General features: G+C 37.2%; 1 protein-coding gene across 1 annotated transcript in view; it reads right to left on the bottom strand.

Moving 5' to 3' along the window:
• Positions 1-2,097: 2,097 nt before the first annotated feature.
• LOC150079598 (uncharacterized) overlaps positions 2,098-21,946 on the bottom strand; it is an 86,148-nt gene continuing 66,299 nt past the window's right edge. The window contains exon 4 of the mRNA XM_090382431.1: positions 2,098-2,518. Coding sequence (XP_090238557.1) covers positions 2,478-2,518 — 41 coding nt within the window. The 3' untranslated portion in view covers positions 2,098-2,477. The remainder of the gene's footprint in view (positions 2,519-21,946) is intronic.

The raw sequence follows: 21,946 nt of genomic DNA, 5'->3' as shown, positions 1-21,946 counted from the left end.
AGAAGTTTCAGTTTTCTCAGATGAGGCAGTCATAGTATAGGGACGATAGGTTCTCAATCCAGCTGAATGCCAAGATTTAAGGGGTTATTGAAAATGCTCTACTTATGTTTGTCCTGACCTTGTTGTCCCTGAAGAAATTCTCGCCAAATTTAAAAATTGTGCTATTTTTGATAATCTGTGTTTATCTTACATTAGTATTTTTTTTACTTTCCCAAATTTGTCATTTAATATTGAATTTCCACTTATTGTTTCCTAAGTAAAAGAATAACTTGTCCGCAAGAAAAAATGTGACTATCAGATTTTTCGCCATTAGACTTCTTTTTGTAGGATTATGTTAAAGACGATGTGTACAACAATAATCTTCACATTCTGGAAGAAATAAAAAAAGAACATATCCAACATCACTCCCAACACGCTTTAGAAAGTGTTTTGTAACATGTTGCGTTGTGTTCAGTCATGTTGCGATCATTTTCAACGTTTTTGTTCTGAAAAATTAACGTAAAAAAAAAAAAAAACACTGGTAAATTTCACATCACCATTATTCGCATTTGCTTGGGTTCTCATTTAAAATGATCACCCTGGATGGGAAATTTTACAAATTTTCAACAATTCGAACGTTTATAGCTCGCAACAGCCAAATAGTGAAAATTCCCAATTTGCCTGCCAAGATTAAGTAATATTTCTTAATTCCCGTCCAAGAAAAATTATGAACATCCGTTCTGTAGAAAGATCTTTTTAATGAAGACGACACAGCTTCTTTTAGAAGTTCTCCAAAAGCCGAACCTTGTTCGTTGTGATTTCATATTCTTATTAAAGCACATATGCTGGTCACCACACCACTCTATAGGTTGTTTTGGATAGATAAATGTCATATTTTGCTGAAATCCGCCTTTTTGTAACCTTTAACTGTTTCACGTTATGTAAAAATGTCTTTTTATTTACAGTATCAAGAGGTAAGAATTAATTTTACTAGTTAGTTACAATAAAGTAGTGTACGATGCTTATATTTAATTATTATTGTAAGTCGTTCAAATTTATCACTTGTATACAATTTTCATCCCGATTGTTAATTTTCACTCATTTTATATTCTTTTACAGATTCCCAACGCTACGCCTTTAAGTCTGATGCAAGTAAACCCACAAGATGTTCGACTCGACTTCACCGGTCTTTTACGTTGGGATGACACAGATGGACGACTGCATCGAAATCTGGTCTTACGACCTTTTCGACTTGCTACCAGAGATGGCAGCATTCTGAAAATACCAAATGATAAACTACCTTTGGGATTATCTAGTAATCGGCTAATAATTCCACCATTTATGAATAGCTTTCAGGGAGCCAGAGGGTAGAAGCGGCATTTATTGTGATAAGAATGTTAATTTTTAATTTTTCTTTTCCTGAAAAACTGAGCACCATTCACTAATATGATAAAATGTAAGCATTTGTAATATCTGGCAACTTCATTCGATAAAGTATTTCAGCAGAAAATGGCTTGTGTTTACTTTCATATTATTTTAACAAAATTACTAAAATATCTTTTTGATTTTGTATTCAAACCAAGGCTGGATCGCTAACTGAAAATTATAAGAGCAGAGTTTTTTTTATTATTTAAAATTTATTTTTCTGTTTGTGTACTTTATAATCATATCTGGTATTTATTATATTATTTAAAATTTATTATTTTTACCGTATACTTTATAATCATATCTCGTATTTATTATATTATGATTATTATTTTAAATTATTTAAGAATTTTCATAGCCGTTAGAGGGCAGCCTTTCACAACTTGGCTTTATATAAACTTCCGGTAGGTTTCATCGTCTGCTGTGTTTACGTATGGAAATATTAACTGAACATAATGTTCGTGTGACCTTTAAGAACTTCATAATTATTTAGTAAGTTCAGTATGAAAAATTTATTTAATATATCTCCTTAATCTCTTTGTTTATTTATATACGTATATAAATGTTTATTTTTATACGTATATAAATAAACATTTAATTTCCTGTTTTGCTTTGAAAAGAAATTTAAAAAAATATATTGTGTTAAAACGTAACTTTTGGTTTTAAATATTATTTCAGAAACCAGCAAACAGCTAATCTTTCAGTAGTTTTTATTGTAATTTATAATTTACAGAAATCTATACGGGTTTCGAATTGTTCAGTTAAACACACAAAGCTGTCTTTAATTGATATTGCACGAAATGTTTCTACAACCAGAAAACTGATCTGCGGCGGAATTGGCATGTAGGAAACTGTTGAGTGCCCAGACACACTCATAGGTGATATCTTGTCCAAATAAAATATGGAATTATTAGTTCTAAGGGAACATATCGAGTCTCCGTCAGGCCCAATATAAAATACTTTATCACAATACACGACGCCATCACTGTTTTAAGATTGCCAATTAATTTCATTTCCCCACTTTTTGCCTTTGATTTAGATGGACACACGGGGAATGCCTTCCGCAAAACCATTCAGCCTCTGCTTGCGAAGAAAAGAGCTTCTCTTTTTCCACCTGAAAAATAAAACGAGAGCTTTTAATTCTGAAAAAAAATAATTTAAAGTATTCTGTTTTGTTAATGTTGGTGCATATTCTATGATTAATAAGAGAAATTTCTAAGTAAAATGTTTAAAATTAGGAAGATTTAAATATTTTTAGCTTCTTCACTACTCAACCTTCAAAACACCCTTAGCTGGAAGTTGAAAAGATTTAATGTTTACCATCCTCTGTTTTGCTGTTTGTAACTTTGGCAGAGGATTGTGCTAACGAACTGACTTTCCAGTTCATTCAACAAGTACTCAATAGGATTGAGATTGAGCTGTCCAGAACAATAAATATCACTATACTTCTCTAATGGAGTATAGTGATATTTATTTAAAGTGTATGCCAATACACAGACCATGGTTTTTGTACTTGCTTGGAGTCTCTTTGGTAGTTTCTTGGAGTCTCTGTGAACACCCGAATGGTATACATATTCTGGATATATCTTGTCGTTGAGTTGCTTAGATATTCACAATGCCTATCTACCCAACGAGAAGACCGATATTATTTACTTGGATTACTGCGATTATCCGATTTTTGTCAGTGCGTTCTTGTTCGCGTGACTGGAAGTGCTGCCCGGTAATTTAGGATTTTATTATGCCAAGAGGCACTGTAATATTATAATTTCTTTCCTTTTTTGTCTCATTCATAGTTAATGATGAGTTTATTTATTAAAGAACGTACATTACAGTTTGTTCCCCAATCAGGGCATTCCAATAGAGAGATAATAAATGGTGTAACTAAGAGAGTGAATATTAGAGGTATTAAACGTTTCACTAATGCCATATTATAGATATCAAGTGCGTTGAACAGACTGTACAATGACGGACAAGTTACTGGAGGGGCTTCCCGCTTGGGAACGAAATTGTTAGCCCCCACTAGGTACTTCTAGAACTACCTGAAGAATGTATTAAAACTGAGCTTAGCCAGTTTGGCACAGTTAACCAGATTGAACCGCTATTTCTAGATCAATACTAATGGGAGATACGGTCTGGAAAAGTAGTGGTTGACTATTTCTGGCCACTACTAAAAATGGTGGAGGGATCGGTTAGTGCTCAATCGGCAGAGGACCCCTTCAGGTTTAGAGAAAGAAGGGGGCCAAAGGACGTTCCTATCGAAAAAGACACGTCATCATAGATAATAGCCAATCAGAAAGCTTCTCGAGACCGTACTGAAGTGTATAATGTTTCCATTCCGATGGAAGAACAAAGAATAGGAATAAGTTTCTTTAAAAGAACACATGAATCCCTAAAAAAAGACAGACTCACGGAAACAGATGACAAAAGGGTGGGCTAATACCGAACATGAAAAGAGAAAGGGATGGATTTTTTTCCTAGAAGAGTCATATTATTTCAGTCTAGTTGGTTTGGATAAGGACATTTATAGTTGGGGCACATAAGGTAAAGGTAGAAGAAGGGAGATATTTGTTGCCTGACCTGGGAGACGATCTAGCGTCTTTTGATGAAAGTTTGTAGTTCATGGAAGTGTCGCTTACCGAAATCACCATGGCTATACACAGAAAAAAATCAGAAAGTGGTAAGATTGAAAAGATAAAGTTTATGTGGGGTGATTTTATAAATATACCATAAGGGAACATGTTCTGTAGATGGAAGGGAGAGTGGTTAGGAGACTCCGGTATTTCGTTGCATAAGTTTTGGAAATCGCTTCTGCAGTTTTCTCAATGAACTATTTGGCTATAGGTGCCCCTTAACGTTACAGATTTTAGGAAGGCTTTAAAGCAGCAATATGCATGGGAACATATGACTACTTTAGATCTCCACCTATAATTTGTTCAGAAAACCTACTTTGCTGACTTCTGGCACATTCTACTGTTTTAGTGATGCGTTTGGTGGTTATAATTTCTGGATTTTTAGGAAGGACAGGGCTCAGGGGTAGGCATTATTGTTAGACCCTGAAGAAAATTGACAACTTACAAAGAGACATGGAAAAAGGTTAGTATCGATAGACTGCAGATGGAACGGTCAATCCATGCGATTCATCAATGAATTTCAGATTAGCTTGACCTGATCAGGGATGCCGAACAGCAACCCTTGATCTGGTCAGACTTTTCAACAGCTTAAGGGCATTCATCAGAGAAGCTGAGTGACTGATATCAGGAGCGGCGACTGGAACTCTGCCCCGCCCTATATGACGTTATGAATAAAATTGTACAAGTAAGCGCCGATTGGGGCTTCCCTGTCCAGCTGTGGTGTATGTTCCACCGATTGGTGTATAAAGTCTCTTCCCGGCAAATGTCACGTGTGGTGTATGCTGGCCAATTGAAACGTACACTATACTTTATATTTCCGCGGAAAGAGACTCGTTGGATGTTTGGAGCCTTCAAAACTTCAAAATGCAAACACTAATCCAAGTGGTGCGTGGATGGTGGAAGGTTTGAATAGGCTAAATGCTTTTGGCCTAATTGCACATGAGGACACCTTTATTCTGCATTTAAACCTGGCTACACGCCAGCAACTCACAGATCATAACTAATGATGGCTAGACTACCTCTCTTCCCTACGATACATCATGGACAAGGAGTTTAGTGACTCAATACCACTATTTTTAGAGAAAATCTAACCTGAGTTTGAGAACAAGTTCGCCAAGACTGTGAATAACATAAGAGATGTGTTGCGCATTTATTTTCAGTAACTGGAGAAAACAGCTGCAGCCAGGAAAAAACTTAGTGAGATTCTACACTTATGAGAAATGCGACGAAATTTGCACCATAATGGGGACACGTGGCGTTTAAGATTAGAACCTTTAACGGAAGCAGACAGGCCGGGCGCAGCATTTTCGATTTACGGGCTCGCCGCGGAATTGCAAATGTTATTACGTTGATTCATTCGTGCACAGTACGTTTTGCAAACGCTGAAGATATTTTAATGAGAGTCTTCAATTATCATAAGACAATGGCTAGGGCTTACGCAGGCATAGATTTGTCAGAGGACTGGATACCGCCTTGCTTCTTGGCACAACAGCAAAACTTTCATAATCAGCCTATTACCCAAACAGTTTCATTTGGGTAATAGGCTGATTTTTTCTTTTCTCTTATCTTTATTCCTTTCTTATTTGAAGATATTACGCTTCAAGAGTTAAAATTCGCTTTCAGGGTGAGTACTAGATGCACTCTGAGGACGGATGGTCTGCTGGTGGAGCCCTATATAACTTTTTGGGACATTCTGCCACTAACTCTTGTCTATAATGAGTTCTACGCAACGGGAGTAGCGCCACTAGCCTTCTTGGAAGCGCAGATAATTAAACCTCTGCTGAATTATGGAGGCTTATTGCATTGTCTAATATAAAATGTATGCAAAGATTTTGAACGGAAGGTTAACAACACATTTAAATAAAATCATTCAAAGCAATTAGACATGCGGAATTCCGGGCCGATCCATGTTGTTTAATCTCCAATTTTTCTTCGGGATATTAACTTCTACGCTTCACAAAAACTGCCCTTATGGAAGGTTTTGAAATAGCCTAAGTCAGGAACAGCTATCAAATCTTTCCTGATTAGGCCTGAGAACAGGAATTCAATAAGAAATCCGGAATCGTCTCCAATTAAATAGTTCTCTTGTGTAGGAGTTTTACTTACTTTAAACACATTTTACCCAATAAAATTCACTTAAAGAGATCATGTGGTTTAGTGTTACTCACATTTAATTAATTATATTTTTTAAAATGAACGTACTTCTATCGAAACGAAGATTTGATTTAGAAGACAATGCACTCAAATGAACCGCTCTTCAATAAAGGATACAGCTATTCAACATTTTAAAAATAATCGACTTGTACAATAGATAACAACGGTTGAGAAACATTGTATAAATAATTTATGGTTTAACATAACAACATTACATATAAATACACAAAACACATATGCATAAATCTACCCTATGAGGACTTCATCTGGTATTCACGTAGCCATGTTTTTTTTATTGTGAAGTAACACCATCTACGAACTCTAAGTTCTCAAAAATACCAGAGTTCTTCTCTCGACTTACACTCAGTGGAATGGAGGTGGTCACAATTCAGTGGTCACTGAATTGTAACCAACCCCATCCCTAATGGACTATACCGTATAATTTGCAGTATAAAATGTTCAACAGCTTTATACACTAGAGCAGTGGTAATTTGCATCTGGTCGTGCAAATCAAAGTGATAAAATAGCAGTTACAGGACGTAGTAAAGATATTAAGGAATTTCAGAAGTGCACGATGGTGGAAGCTCGTGTTTTGGGTGCTTCCATATTGGAAACGGCATATATTGTCGGTTATTCACGGCCCACTGTGGTTAAGGTGAATACAAAAATTGGTCGAATGGGTCAAATCACCTTTAGCCGACAGAACTAACCAAACTATTATATTCGGGTGGTTCGGTAAGTTATTACATTTACCCATGTGTATTGTGTCTGTAAATTGCGTGTGTTCTCTAGTCGATTTGCCTATTTTGCTGGAAAAAAAAAAAAAACCTAGGTTCTGGGTGGAAAACCTTGCTATCTACACCTGAGACCGACTAACTCAGCCACGGAGTGAAAAAAGCTCATATAAGTTCCTCGCGTTATCAACGGGATTCGAACCCGGGCTTTTTCCACCCGGTTTGAGTAGGACTGTCATTTATTTATACACACAATTTTATAATACATTCAAGATTTATATACATGATTAATATACATCCATTTATATACATTGTCATATTATATTCTATTTAAATATTCTTACGCCGATAGAACTGTAAACGATTACCCAAGGTTGATCTTCTTTGCGAACGAAGGGTGCAGCGCGTTGTACTGGCTCAATGGCAGGACTCTGTGCAATCGCTGACACCACAATGCAATACAGGGAATGCAAGAACAATATACCAAATGATGATGCGCCGCACACTCATACGTATTTTGTTCCACAGCAGACGATCGATGAAACACCCTCTCCTCACCGTTGATGGAGAATGCTGTGGTGTCAACAAAACACTGGTTGGACACAAGATGACTGGAAACTAGTGTACTGGTCGGATAAATCCAAATACCTGATGCAACACGCCGACGGACGCCTTCGAGTATGGCACAGGCAACATAAGTCCATGTACCCATCGTGCATCGTGTCCTATCCAAGCAGGTTGCGGTGGTTGCTTAATAGGGCGCACGTTTTGCTGACAAGATCTAGAATCAGTGATTCGTATGGACAAAAGTTTTTCACTGGTGAGGTGTACCGGCAGCTCTTAGGGGACCACATGCACCCTGCCATGTTGCTTTTTTCCGGACAGAAACGGGATATTCAAAGACGATAATGAGCCATATCATCGGGCTCACACTGTGCGCAAATAATTAGAGGAAGTGGGTGTAGATATCACCCATCCTAATTTGGCCTCCAAATTCCCCTGACCTCAATCGAATTGAACACCTGTGGGATGTTTTGGAACGAGAAGTGAGGCGTATGGACAGGCAACTGTCATCTATTCCGTCACTGTGGAAAGCCTTGCAGGCATCATGGCTGCAGATCCATACGGACACGTCCAGACATCTAGTGGAGTCAATGCCTAGGTGAATAGTGGCTGCTATCTGTGCAAACGGTGACCCAACCTAGTATTAAGTAGGTAGTCCTAATTCAGTGATCATTCTATATATATATACGGTATACTGTTCTATAATGTATTATTTCACTGAATTAAAATGTTTCTGGTGGACACAGTCCTCAGCTCAAAGAAAGAATTGTAACGAAATGGGAAACAAAGGAAATAAAAATAGCATTCGATCAGATCTCGGTTCCTGCACTTTTAGATATCACGGAAAATTAATTCAGATTTGAGGAAATCAAAAAATAAGCACCCCCCCCCCCCACCCTCTTTAAGATATACATCTATGCGTCTCGGGTGTATCTCATAAGAATATCAGTGAAACACGCAGTTTGCAGAAACCTTATGACCTTAGCTGCTTTTCCACAAAACAACATTAAAGTACATAATTACAAAACCCGTAACCAGCATCTTCCCAGTGCTACTTCTTCCACCAGTGTATAAATTCACATTTATGAATAACTCTGTCATCCATGCCTCAGGGACCTTATTAACTCGTAATGTTCGTGGAAATTTTTGAATAAACCTGCGTACTTAGAATTTCCCTCACGCAAGCGGTTAGTAATTACTATTGTAATTATGTTCTCAAAAGAGAACGTGGAGGCTTGTGATCAATCAAGATGTTCAAAAATCACTTTTACATATCTCGTGTTTTATATTTTAATCTTAACTAAACTTTTAAACTAATGTAGTATTAGTTTTATTAAATTGCTTTATTATTAAAGCAGCGAGAATGTACGTTGAATGTAGCTATAATGGGCCTCATCCTCAGTATTTTTTAAATGTTTTTTCGTTCAGATTTTAGAACATGTTGAGGTTAGTGGCATGTCCGTCTGTCAGCTCAAATGTAATACTTCGACTTCCAGCGAACAGATTTTCACGAAATATTACATTTGACTCTTTTAGAAAGATTTCTTGTAATCCTTAATTTAATTAAATTTGGACTAATAAAATTTTGGCAATTATTATTATTATTTGTTTGTCTTTCTGAATGTAATGACTCGAATCTCAATCGATGGATTTTCATGAAATTTTACAATTGTCTCTTTTAGAACGATTTGTCGAACTTTCCAAAATGTCATTAAAATCTGACCAATTCTGGCAATTGTTATTAAGATATTATTACTATTGTCTTCACCATGTCTGCCCGTCCGCATGTAATAACTTGACTCCATGGGTGGATTTTTCAGAAAATTTTACATTTGGCTCTTTTAGGAAGATTTATTGGGCCATTCCAAATTAATGAAAACGGAATCAACGGAAATCAAGCAATTATTATGGGTCCACGAAATTTGTCGGATCGCCCATAAAAGCTATTGCTTTTATTTATTTATTTATTAATATTAAAAGCTAAATAATTGTGTAGTTCGCTTCCACGAATTCCTGTTTCGATTAAATTATCCATCTCTTCTAACAATGCAGGTATCGAGTGTTGCTTTTGCATATTTTTCATCATTAACATCATTAATTTTGTACGGTTTATGGATATTTCTGGTAAAGCAACTTCATTTCTTACAGTATCTCCTCTGTTCAGTCGGAAAACGAAATAATCCTCTTCAGATAGATAACAATTATCCTCCGGATGATCAATACATCAATTCTTTCCAATCGTATAGCTTTTTAAATTATCTTAAATTGTAAATTGATTGAGCAATTACACTCATGTATTCACTCAGCATGGAAAGATATTGTTAAGTACTTCGATTTTTTTCCTTAGAATCGATGTAATTTTTCTGAAATTGAAAACGTGATTGAAATACATGCACCATTAAACTAAAACCGACCATTACTTTTCTTTTTGGTTTAATCAGTTTCTTCGACGAACTGGAATTTATAAAGGTGACAGTAATACAGAATTTGTAAGAAAGGGAAGTAATCGGCTCAAGAGAAAATTTAATAAACATTGGGGTAAAAAAAAGGATCTAAAAGAATAATTAGTGTACAGAATGTATCTTGCTTTAGAAAAACACCTCATTTCGATTTCTGAAAAGGCATCCAAGTTAGATGATTGCTGTAATTTGATAACGTGTGGAAAAGGCTCAAGTTCGAATTCTATCAAGACGGGAAGAATCTTTATGGGCTTTTTCCACAACATATCCGAGTTGGTTAGTTTATAGTGAGAGTTTTTATTTATTTATTTATTATGAAAACGCCAAACACGAGAGGTATTAGAACCTATAGTACTTAGTACCGTGCATGGGTTGGAGGTAGTAGTAGTAGAGGCATGTGATGCAAGAAAGCAAATGTACGAGTTTATGCAATATCAGCCAAAAAAAAAAAATAAATAATAAATAAATAAAATCACACCATTCCCTGCAAATGCCTGTCCAGTTCCTCCTTAAATTTATTTAACCTATCAACTTCCACAACGACAGATGGAAGTTTGTTCCAGCAATTAACTACCCGCTGGCTAAAGGCAAATTTCCGCACATCTATTCTACATCTGACTTTCCTCAATTTGAATTTATGCCCCCTTAGGTTCGTAATCTGAACAAGTGGAAGAATCCTTCAGAATTCAGCGTGCTCAACCCATTCAAGGATTTGTACACCTCAATCAGATCACCGCGCAGGTGCCTAATCTCCAGCCGCTGCAATTTATAGAACTTAAGCCTCTCTTGGTAAGAGGATCCCTTCATTCCCCTCACCAATCTTGTTGCCCTTCACTGTACACGCTCAAGCAAATTTATATTCTTCCTAAAATGAGGCCTCCAGACCTGTACGCAGTACACAAGGCGTGGCCTGACCATTGCCTTATACAGAGGGAAAATCACCTCCTTTTCCCTGCTAGCAAAATTCCTATGTATCGTTGACAAAATCCCATGACCTGCCCTGGCAGCCTGTCTGCATTTCTCAGAAAACTTCATATCTGACTGCACAATTACTCCCAGATCTTTTTAATTTCCTACCACCTTAAGTGTAGTACCACACAGTTGGTACGTTTCTCTGGGATTACTTCTACCCATATGCAGTACTTTGAATTTGTCAAGGTTAAACTTCACTTGCCACTTCTTAGTCCATCTGCCCAAATTTCTTGATCTTGTTGCAGTAGCACACTGCCATTACTGTCCTTAACAACCCTGCCAACCTTTGTATCACCTGCAAACTTCGACACTAAGCCTGATATACCTTCATCAATATCATTGATAAATATACAAAACAACAGTGGACCCAACACCGAACCCTGTGGGACACCACTAATAACGTTAGTCCACGAAGAGCAGCACCCATTGATTACCACCCTCAGCTTTCTCCCACTCAACCATCCTTTTATCCATTGTAGCAACTTTCCGTTAATACCATTCTGCTCCAATTTGTACAATAGTCTTCCATGCGCAACAGTGTCAAAAGCTTTCCTGAAATCCAAGTAAATGATATCAAAGTTATTTTTTGCATCCAGTTCCTTTGTAACCATACCATAATAACCAACCAGGTTTGCAGACAAGACTTTCCCTTAACAAAACCATGCTGTGTCTGAATTATTGCTGCAGTCCTGTCTATATGATCCTGCAATGCATCTTTAACCAGTTACTCCATTATTTTACCCGGAACAAAAGTTAAACTAACTGGTCTGTAATTACTCGTTTCACCCTTCGATCCCCTTTGTGAATTGGGGATATACATTTGCACATCTTCAGTCCGTGGGGACCTCCCCTGAGTCCAAGGATGCCATCATAATTATGGCTAACGGTTTGTTTACTTTCTTTGCCGCCTCCTTTACTAATATAACTGAATAGATCCCATCCACCCCAGATGCCTTTCTTATGTTTAACTTCAACAATTTCTCCTCCACTTTGCTCTCAGTTATTAGAAAATCATTAAGCACCCTGCTACAATTTGATAACCTTCTGGCACTTTGAAACCTTAATAACTCCTCATGTGTGAACGTAGACGCAAAATACTCATTCAATTTGTTTGCTATCTGAGCAGGATCATCAACAGTCGAACCATCGAAATCAAGTGGACTAATCAGATTCATTCTCTTCCTTTTAGAGTTTATATAAGTAAAGACATTCTTGCTATTTTTCTTAGCATCCTTTGCCAAAGATTTTTCGTAATCTGCCTTAAGAAGACGAAAGAAGATATTTGTTTTAACTAGACTTGAATTAGACTACAATTAGACTTGAACCTCTGTAGACTGTAATTTTCAGGAAATAAGTATGAAGGAAGATTGTTCCACGAAACGGCAGTTGAATGAATAAACGAGGAAGATGAAAAGTTGATTCTGTGAGTTTGAAGTTGGACAGTAAATGGATGTTGGCTGGTGGCGGCACATGTTCGGACTGTTTTGAAAGAGAGAGCAGGAATTACAGAAGTCAATTCAGAAGAACAGTGCCCGTGGAAGTATCTGTAGAAAAGGCATGAAACAGAACGACTATGAGACTGTTAGAGAGAAGTCATAAACTAACCTAACTGCCCTCTTCTGAATATGGAATCTAGAAGACTGAGAGAAGCCCTTTTGGGGGCACTGCCCCAGATGTGGGAAGAATATTCCATGGTAGGGCGGATTTGCGATTTGTACAGAGTGAACAGCTGTAACGCCGAGAGCGAAAGAGAAAACTAAGTTTCTTAGATGTAGAGGAAGCAATATTTGTAATGTGCTCGTACCAAGAGAGATTGGAAGTCAGGGTAATTCCCAAAAGAGATATATCATCTTGCCTAGAAATCGGAGTGTCACCAAAGATAAGCAAAAGAGCAGAAGAATCCTTTTTTTGCGAGATATAAGATAGGACTGAGTTTTAGAAGGATTAAAATCAACTAAGTTGTCTTTGCCGCACTGGAAAATTACTAGAGATCGACATTTAAGGAATTGGTAGCGGATATTCGAGAAGTTGAAGCTGATTGAGCGGGGCGAGGTTTCTCAAACTGGAAAGTGGAATGCAAAGCTATCACCAGCACAACTATGGATAGGATTTCCAGTCAATGGAAGAAGGTCATTAATATAGAAGAGGAAAAGAGTGGGGGGAAAGAACTGAACCTTGGGGGACACCAACATTAGTGGAGAAGTTAGAAGACGAGAGCCATCTACCAATGCCCTAACTGAGCGGTAAGAGAGAAAACTGGATAACCAATAACAAAAAACAGTTGGAAAACCATAAAATGGAAGCTTGTTTAGAAGACTTTTATACTAAACACGATCGAAAGCCTTTGAGATGTCAAGAGCAACTGCTTTTGTTTCACCGAACTTTTCCATTGTGTTTGTCCATAAATGGGTAACATAAATCAGAACCAGTTGATAGACATTGACGGAATCCATACTGCATTCGTTGATCAGACAGAAGGTTTCTAGATAGTTTAAGAGTTGGTGGTTAATTGATTTCTCCATTACTTTAGAAAGAGTAGAAGTAATTGTATTGGGACGATAATTGGATGTGAGGGATTTGTCACCCTTTTCACGAACTGGCTGGATATGAGGAAATTTCTAAGCAGAAGGAAAAGCACCTTTGGAACAAGAAAGTGAAAAAAGGCGGCATAGAACAGGAGTAAGTTCAGGAGCACAGGTTTTGAGAGCAAGTGGAGAAATACAATTAGGACCTGGAGCTTTCTTAGCATCAAGATTCGTCGATATCCTTGTGACATCCTTTTCACGGAGTTGCAGTTCTTCCTCTGGAAATCTGTTTTTCATCCAGCAAAATCTACAGCCATTACAAAGTATACGAAATTTACAGAAAATACGACCCCTAATAGCCTTAGTTGCTTTGGCGCAAAAACAAACTGAACCAATCCATTTCTGGAAAACTGGTATTGGACTTTGATTAGATCCATGTTAAGCCTGGTATGATAAACGATTTATTTTGCAGACTACTTCTCCTGACGTTTTTGGCCTATTAAATATTATATACTCCAGAGAGTGTCGATTTGCTTCTTGCTGACCTAGCGTCACAACAACGAGATACACTTGGACGGGTTGTTGACGTGCAATGAAAATGGCTTGAGTCAGCAACACTAAATGATCACATTATTGTCTATCATCCTTTGAACCTGTACAGCTCACATTAAAACCCCCACTTTACCCACAGAAGATTTTGCTATGTGTCTAATGGAACACAGCTGTGTTTCCATGGTCAAATCTCAGAGAACAAAAGTGTTTCTATTAATTTTTTACGTATAGTTTTATTCTATCCTAAATATCTGCATGAACATTTTTTTGATCACCCGATAACTTGTATGGAAATTCTAAAAATACTAAGTTCAACTCATTCATTACGCTATTCAGTCTTCTTCATGCAAGAGAAAACCGAGCTAAATTAGAATTAATCCATGGAGTTGACAACATTAAAATCTCCACCTGTGATGAATGTGCAATTCTAGGAGACAGCCAGTCTGGAAAGTAATTGCTGCACGTTCTAACACCGTGAATTTAACATAATGTATATGGCACTAAAAGTTATTAAAGTGATAAAGATCTTTTCAATTGGAATGAAAATTGCAGGGAAAGAAGATGATGACAGTGGTCAAAACAGTAGGCTGCTCTTAATTGCGTCGAGGACACTAAAGCCACGAGGCATCAACTATATTGTGTCAATAAACTGAGTGTTTTATACTTGGTTTGAATGTTTTGTGAAATGGGAAACCCGGAGGGAAACCATGCATCTAGAGAAAAATCTTGCATCTGAAGGGAAAACGCCGAAGTCTAGAGGGAGGAAAAAATCGTTCATCGTCCACCAAAACTGGTGAAAAAGAGTCCATAATCGAACTCCGGCCTTTTCCTTATACTCTTACGAGTGTATTTTCAAGACATAAAAATATCATTAATAAAAAAAGAACATTAATCATAAAACAGGTTTCTCTGTCATGTATTGATATCACTGGAGTTGTTCAATTCAGTCAGTGTATGAGATAACCATTTATCTAACCCCAGATGATCATTAATCCATGCTGATAGGTGTCATAACATAAAGAATATTTGAGCACGCGCGTGGAAACTTTATTTACAAAAAAAAACTGTATGTCTATAAATATTTAAATAATTGGTTTTAGGAATAACACGGTCAACACATATTGGATTCAGAACTTTGATGTTTTACTTCGTTTAGAATTATTGGTGCTTCAAAGATGTTTACAGGACTTTTACGACTACTGAGTAGTTTGCCACAGATTTGATATTGTCATGATAGAAAATAAATCTTTAAGCGACCGATATTTAGCTATTTATTCAGTAAGGGTCTCTTTATATGTCTCATTGGAACAGGTTTTGAATAAAGTATGGGAATCTTCTATTAGTTCTAATGGTCTATGATGCACTTTATAAGGAATGCCAATCGCGTGACATCGTGGAAAATCCAAACCATACGAAATAAGATTACTGCTTTCATCGCAAAACGAGACAAACACAAGATGGTATAACTGTGGAATTAAGGGGGGAAGTACTTTGGAGGGGAAGATAGAGAGAGATCTTTACTTATCAGGAACGTTCAAAGATTGTAAATATGATTTCTTGAGTATTATGGATAGAGAAGATCATTTACTATTCTTCAACTGGAAAGTTTTTAGTAATAAATTGTAAGAAATCGGATGTTTGTATTTCATAAAGATGCTCCTTAGTAAGTGCAGAGACAGAACTGGAGAAAGTGGATCGATTAAAACAGAAAGGAAGAGGAATATTTAACTATTGTGATGAAAAACCCAAGTGATATCTGAATGTACATTGCTGATTAGGACAATTGAATAAAAACAGGATATTTTTGAGAGGTAACAAATGGACTTCATAATAAATTAAGATAAAATGTTCAATCATTAAGAAATTTAAGAATGCCAGTCTCGACTAGCAAGCTAATAATGTTTAGAGCTGTGTTAGCTTTTAATGTAATTCAATTGCGTCCTACTAGGCCATCATTAGATGAAAGCACAAGCGACGTCATTAGTTAGTAATGATAAAACTATTTCAGGGAGCATAATTATATAATTGCGATGCCCAGAATGTTTTTCAAAGAACTCCAGGTGGAAATGCTTTAAATCTCATTATTGGTAGAAATTCAAAACCATTAATTGTAATTAATGGGCAAGTTTTGGTTCACTTTCTGTAACCTTTCAAATTATAAACAATGACTTTGTTAGCAATCATTGTAATCTAATTATATTATTTAATAAATTCATTCTTTTTTAAAAAATGTTCATTATATTTTAGAAAAACGGACTTAATTCTCTCATAGAGTTCTTTTTGTAAGACCACAAAGAGAAAGCAAAGAAATTAATCACATTTCCACACTCGATTACAGTTTATGAATTGTTTCTTAAATATCAGGGTCTAATAAAGCACTCTTGGGATTCTAGATGCTGGCCACAGTTTTGGGCCCCTAAATTGCTGAAATATAAAACGTTTAAAATTTTTTTAGGCAATTTCGATGTCGTATGGCGCCATCAAAATCTGTTATATGGCAGGTTGTGAAAATGTTCAGGGATTCGTGTTTGTACATCGTCTGTTGTGACTCAGGAACTTCTAGAACAGATTAGGGAGACCGCAGCAAGTAAACTTAAGCCATTACAGAAGCTTTCACAACAAATGGTAATAATGCATTGCCTAGAAAAATTAAAACTATTTCAGTGAATATATGGCTGAGCTGTCCCCCCCTTCCTGTCCCTCGCATAATTTCAAATGGAATATGGCCATCATGCTCACCAGATTTGATGTCACCATTGTCAGGCTTCTTTTTATCGGGCGAGAACAAAAACAATGCCTACAACAATAATCCACGCAATGTGGAAAGTAACAGTAATCTGACATCATTTCCAACATAACTTCGAAATTGCTGTTCTTCAACTGGATCTACAATTTCCATCACTCCAGAAGTTGTTGATAGTTTGCATGATCTGGTGATGAGTGATCGACTAGTATCAGTTCAGTACATTTCCAGTGTCTTGCGAATCTCGCCTGAACCGGTGTACCACATAATAACAGAAGTTCACGCTATGAAAAAGGTGTCAGCACAATGGGTCCTAAAGTTGTTGACAGCAGATCAAAAACGTACAAGGTTGTCAAGTCAAATGAACATATTCAAGCAGATCCATCAAATTTCCTTGCGCGGTTTGTGACCATGGATGAGACGTGGATACACCACTTTGAGCCAGAGAAAAAAGAAATGTTCCAAACGATGGAAGCACAGCTCTCCTCTCCATCCAAAGAAAGCCAAGTTGATTCCATCTGCTGGAAAGTTGATGACATCGGCTTTTTGGGGTACTGATGGAGTGTTGCTAGTGGATTACTTTCAGAAATGTCAGACAGTCACAAGAGCATATTACGCAGACCTTGTGAGGTGTTTGCGTGTAAAAGTCAAACACAAACACCGAGGAAAACTCAGCAAAAGAGCCTGATTCCACCAGGATAATGTACCTACTCACAAGCCTGTCATTGCTATGGCTGCACTGCGTGAGTCCAGCATTAAACTCTTGGACCATCCCCCATCTGTACCAGATCTACCACCATTGGATTTACACCTATTTCTTATTTTGAAAAAAATATCTGGCTGTCATTTTCTTCACAGTGACGTTATTGCTGCAGTGGATGTATTCCTCGAGGCCTAAGAGAAAACATTCTTCGCAGCTCGAATCAACGCATTGCAGCATCGGTGGCAGAAGTGTATTGACTCCGAAAGGGATATGTTGAAAAGTAACATATTACCAAACTGCTCAAATAAACCATCCATACTCAGGCCACGAACTTTCTAAACGTCCCTCTTATGTTACGACCACTGGCGAACATTTAACACTTTTTATGGCAAAGCAAGTAACAAAGAAAAAAGATTTTTACGTATAAATGTCATGTCATGTATCCAGCACTCTTTTTTTCGAAGTTATTCACATTTTAATGGGTTATTATTTACAATGATACTGTATTGTAATTTCCCTAAGATTTGAATTGAACTAGATTTGAATTTCCCCAAGTTGTCAGCCTCAATCACCCACGGAAGCAACTTATTCCAGTAAACAGCATCTCTCTGGCTAAAAGAAAACGTCCTGTAACCCAGTCTAAACATCTTCCCCCGTAATTTGAATTTATGGGTCCTAGTTCTGGAATCATTTATAATGCAAATTTCACTCACTTGTTTTACTTTACCACTCAGAGCCTTACATACACCTTAATCAAAGACCCGTCTAAGGTGTCTAGTTTCCAAGCTCTGTAGCCCACATACTCGAAGTCATTCCTCATGTGGAGTCACGTTTTCCGATCTCACATGGCTGATTTCCCGTCTTTGGATCTTTTAAGGCGTTGTAGGTGTTATAGAGAGGCATTATGAGCTTCCTATTTCTACAAGAAAATGTTTGATAAATAATTGATGGGACCTCATGGGCCCTCCTTGCCGCCATCTACAATCTCGTAGACCTTCATTATATAGTACAATCCCATCAAGTATGTAAGTTATTTATGGGTTGCTATTCCCAAAGTGTAAGACTTTGCTGCTTTAAAACTAAACTCTAAAGTCTGTTTATGACAGCCTGAAGAAGCTGTGCTTGCCGATGATCATTGACTACTCTACCGATCTTGATATCATCTGCAAGTTTTGACATCACGTCCGCTTTCTCCTCGTTAATGTCATTTAAGATATTGAAAAACAAGAGTGCTCCTAGTACCGCTGCTTGGGGAACTCCACTTCCTTCATACGTTAGCCCAATCTGAAGAATAACTGTTATACGCAACCCTCTACTCCTGCCCTGCAGTTATTTCCGCTCGTTCGAAGCTCACTACCCTCGAAACATCTTGCCAACGTTAGTTGGCAAGACGTTCTGAGTGTAGTGACGTCTACAGACAGTAGAGGAATCCTTGAGATGTGTGAAAGCGTTACTTTGATTTAACATTATCAAATAAACGCTGTAAGCAGTTCTAGCATTTCATACGTTTCTGTTGAAGATTTTCCCCGTTTAAAGCAAACTTTGATGTTTGTTCGTGGTCCCATTGCAAAATCGTCGATCGTGACACAGAACATTAACGCTACTAACGAAGCTGGTTGTTACTTGCAACCTGTCAACCTACTGGAAAATCTCTGTACCACCATCTGCTGGAGGAAGTTTGAACTACAAAGTACCATTTCCATTTATTTTCAAACTCATCGAACAAACCCCTCGTAGATGCGAAGAAAGGTTATTCAAAAGAGCAGAAGTAAATGGAATCGATGAGGAAGAGAAAAGTTTGTTCTGTGAGTTTGTAACAGGACAGCAAATGGATATTGAGTGGTGGTCGTGTTCGGAAAAGAGTGGGAACTACAAATACCAATCGGGAAGAACAGTGACCATTGATGTATCCATAAAAAGGCAAACAGCGAAACTGAACCTATGAGACAGTGTGAAGAGAGTTTATAAGAAATGGGTCATTATCCATGGTAGAGTGGATTTTACATTTGTACAAAGTCAAAGCAACAGCGAAAGAGGAAACACAATTTTTTAGATGCAGAGGAAGCAGTATTTGTGATGTGCTTATGCCAAGAGAGATCGGAAGTCAGCATAATTCCTAATAGAGATATGTGATCTTGTTTAGAAATCTGGGTGTCTTCGAAGATAAGTATGTGAGCAGTAGGCTCCGTTTGCGAAATATAACACACTACAGAGTTTTAGAAAGATTGAGGTTAATTAAATTTTCTCAGCTCCATTGAGAATTAGCTGGAGCTCAGCATTTAAGGACTTGGTTGCGGAATTTGAGAAGTTGAAGCTGTTTGTGCAAGGTTTTTTAAATTGGAAGGCGGAATGCAATGTGCTATCATCGGCAAAACAATGGATAGGATTTACAGTCATTGGGAGAAGAATAAAGAAGAGAAAAAGAGTGGGAGAAAGAAAACTTAACTTTGGTGAATACCATCATTAGTGGGGAAGTTAGATGACAGAGAGCCATCTAGCATCACTCGTAGTGAGCGGTCAGAGAGAAGTCTGGATACCCAATTTCAAATAACAGTCGTAAATCTAATAGAAGAGAGCTTGTTTAGAAGACCTTTGTGCTAAATACGAGCAATGGCATTAGAAATGATAAGGAGTTCACTGTAAATATTCCATTGAATTTGTCCAAAGATGAAATACCAAGGGTTGCACTGTAAATGTTCCATTGAATTTGTCCAAAGATGAATAATATAAGTGAATATATCACCAATGTATCGATACTGACGGAATTCATATTGGCGATCATTGATCAAATGGAAGATTTCGAGATAGTTTAAGAGTTGGAATTGATGGATTTCTCCATTTCTTTGGAAAGACTAGAGATAAGTGAACTGAGGCCAGGAGAGGGACGAAATTAGACAGGAGAGAATTGTCCCTCTCTTTTTTGAACTGGCTGAATATGAGCAAGTGTCCAAGCAGAAAGTAAAACGCCAGTGGAATAAGAAAGTGTAAAAGGGCAAACGAGGAGAACAGGTGAAAAAAAGTGAAGGCATTCCACCAAAACCCTGAGGTTTGTTGGTATCAAGATTGTTCAGAATTCTAAGCTCTTTCTGTTGGAATACCAGATGAGGCATTGATTGAGTGTTTTAAGTACAACAGGAGATGATTCAACTAGATCGTCGATATAAGTGTAAAAAAAAAAAAACCTGGCATTTCGACCGATAATCTTCAGCAACCCCATCATTTCTTTACTCATACCAGCTGCTCCTAATATCTCTAATCTTTACATGTTCATTATCTTTATGCGTCCAGCTTGTCTCGTTCAGTAACTACAAACAGACGGCCAGATACTTAAGTGAATAAAGCAGGTCATTCAAATGAAAACTAGATTTCTTGTTATAGGGTTTTGGCGCATCAGCTACTCGGACCATATAGCTCCTTATGTAATATGTCTGTAAATGGCTTGTGTTCTGTGGTCGATTTCTTTTTGCTGGACGACAAACCGGAGTTTCCAGGAGAAAAAACCATGCTACCTCGCCTGAGACCGACTAACTCAGCCACATTGTGAAAAAGGCCCATAAAAATTCCTCACATCATCGACAGGACTCGAACTCAGGTCCTTTCCACCTGGTGTGTGGAGGACGGCGATCCTACCAACTGATATCCACGAAGGCCATATTATCCACTATTAAAATCACTATTGAGAAAAAAAATTTCTAAATCCAAGATGACAGTTTAATAACCGGTCGTAGAAAACGTTATCCTCGTACTTTTAATTTATCGTCTCAGATAATTTTTTAAATGGAATTTGATTAATAGAGGGCGCCAGATAAGTGTTTTTCTTAACGATTTGGAACGTATTGTATTTCCAAAAGGTATTAACTTCGACTATAACCTATAAATCAAAGCGATAATAAAGCTATCTTGGAGAATTTTTACGTTAAGAAAGAGCTTATAACACAACCACTTGAACTGAAAACTGAAACAGGACTAAACAGACATTTATCATTCCTTACTTGCATATACTTAAGGTGAAAAGCGAGACTCTTCCATTAGAATACGTAAATGGACGTAATAGAGTACGTTACATTTATGCTACTTAGCATAAATGGATTATTCATAGTTTCTGGGGAGTTTTATTATCGTTTCATTTATATGTCTGACGACTTTCAGAACTGGAACGTATAAATACGAGTATGTTCTGGTTACTTGTTCTTTGAAAACATAAATATGCAGTTATTCAGATCGTAGTTCAATTAGTATCCTTCAGAATGTGTTGTTATTGTGTTTCCACAGGATAAAATATGCAGTACAGATAGGTTACACGCAATCTGGGGTTGGCTCATGAAAACACAAAACTTTTCTACTTGGTAAAACTCAGATAACGGTATTTACCATGCAGCTTTCGGAATACACCGGGGCCAACATGTTTTAATGCAGTTCCAAAAAAAAAAAAAATCTTATTTTGTTATGTTGTAATTGTAGTATTTTCTATCTGAATAAACAAACAGTATCTGTAAACAAATCGAG

The sequence above is a fragment of the Mastigoproctus giganteus genome, chromosome 10 (genome assembly GCF_048544385.1).
Source record: "Mastigoproctus giganteus isolate SK-2022 chromosome 10, ASM4854438v1, whole genome shotgun sequence".
NCBI lineage: Eukaryota > Metazoa > Arthropoda > Arachnida > Uropygi > Thelyphonidae > Mastigoproctus > Mastigoproctus giganteus.
Note: the sequence above shows the minus strand (reverse complement) of the source record. Positions and strands in the feature narration are given on the sequence as shown.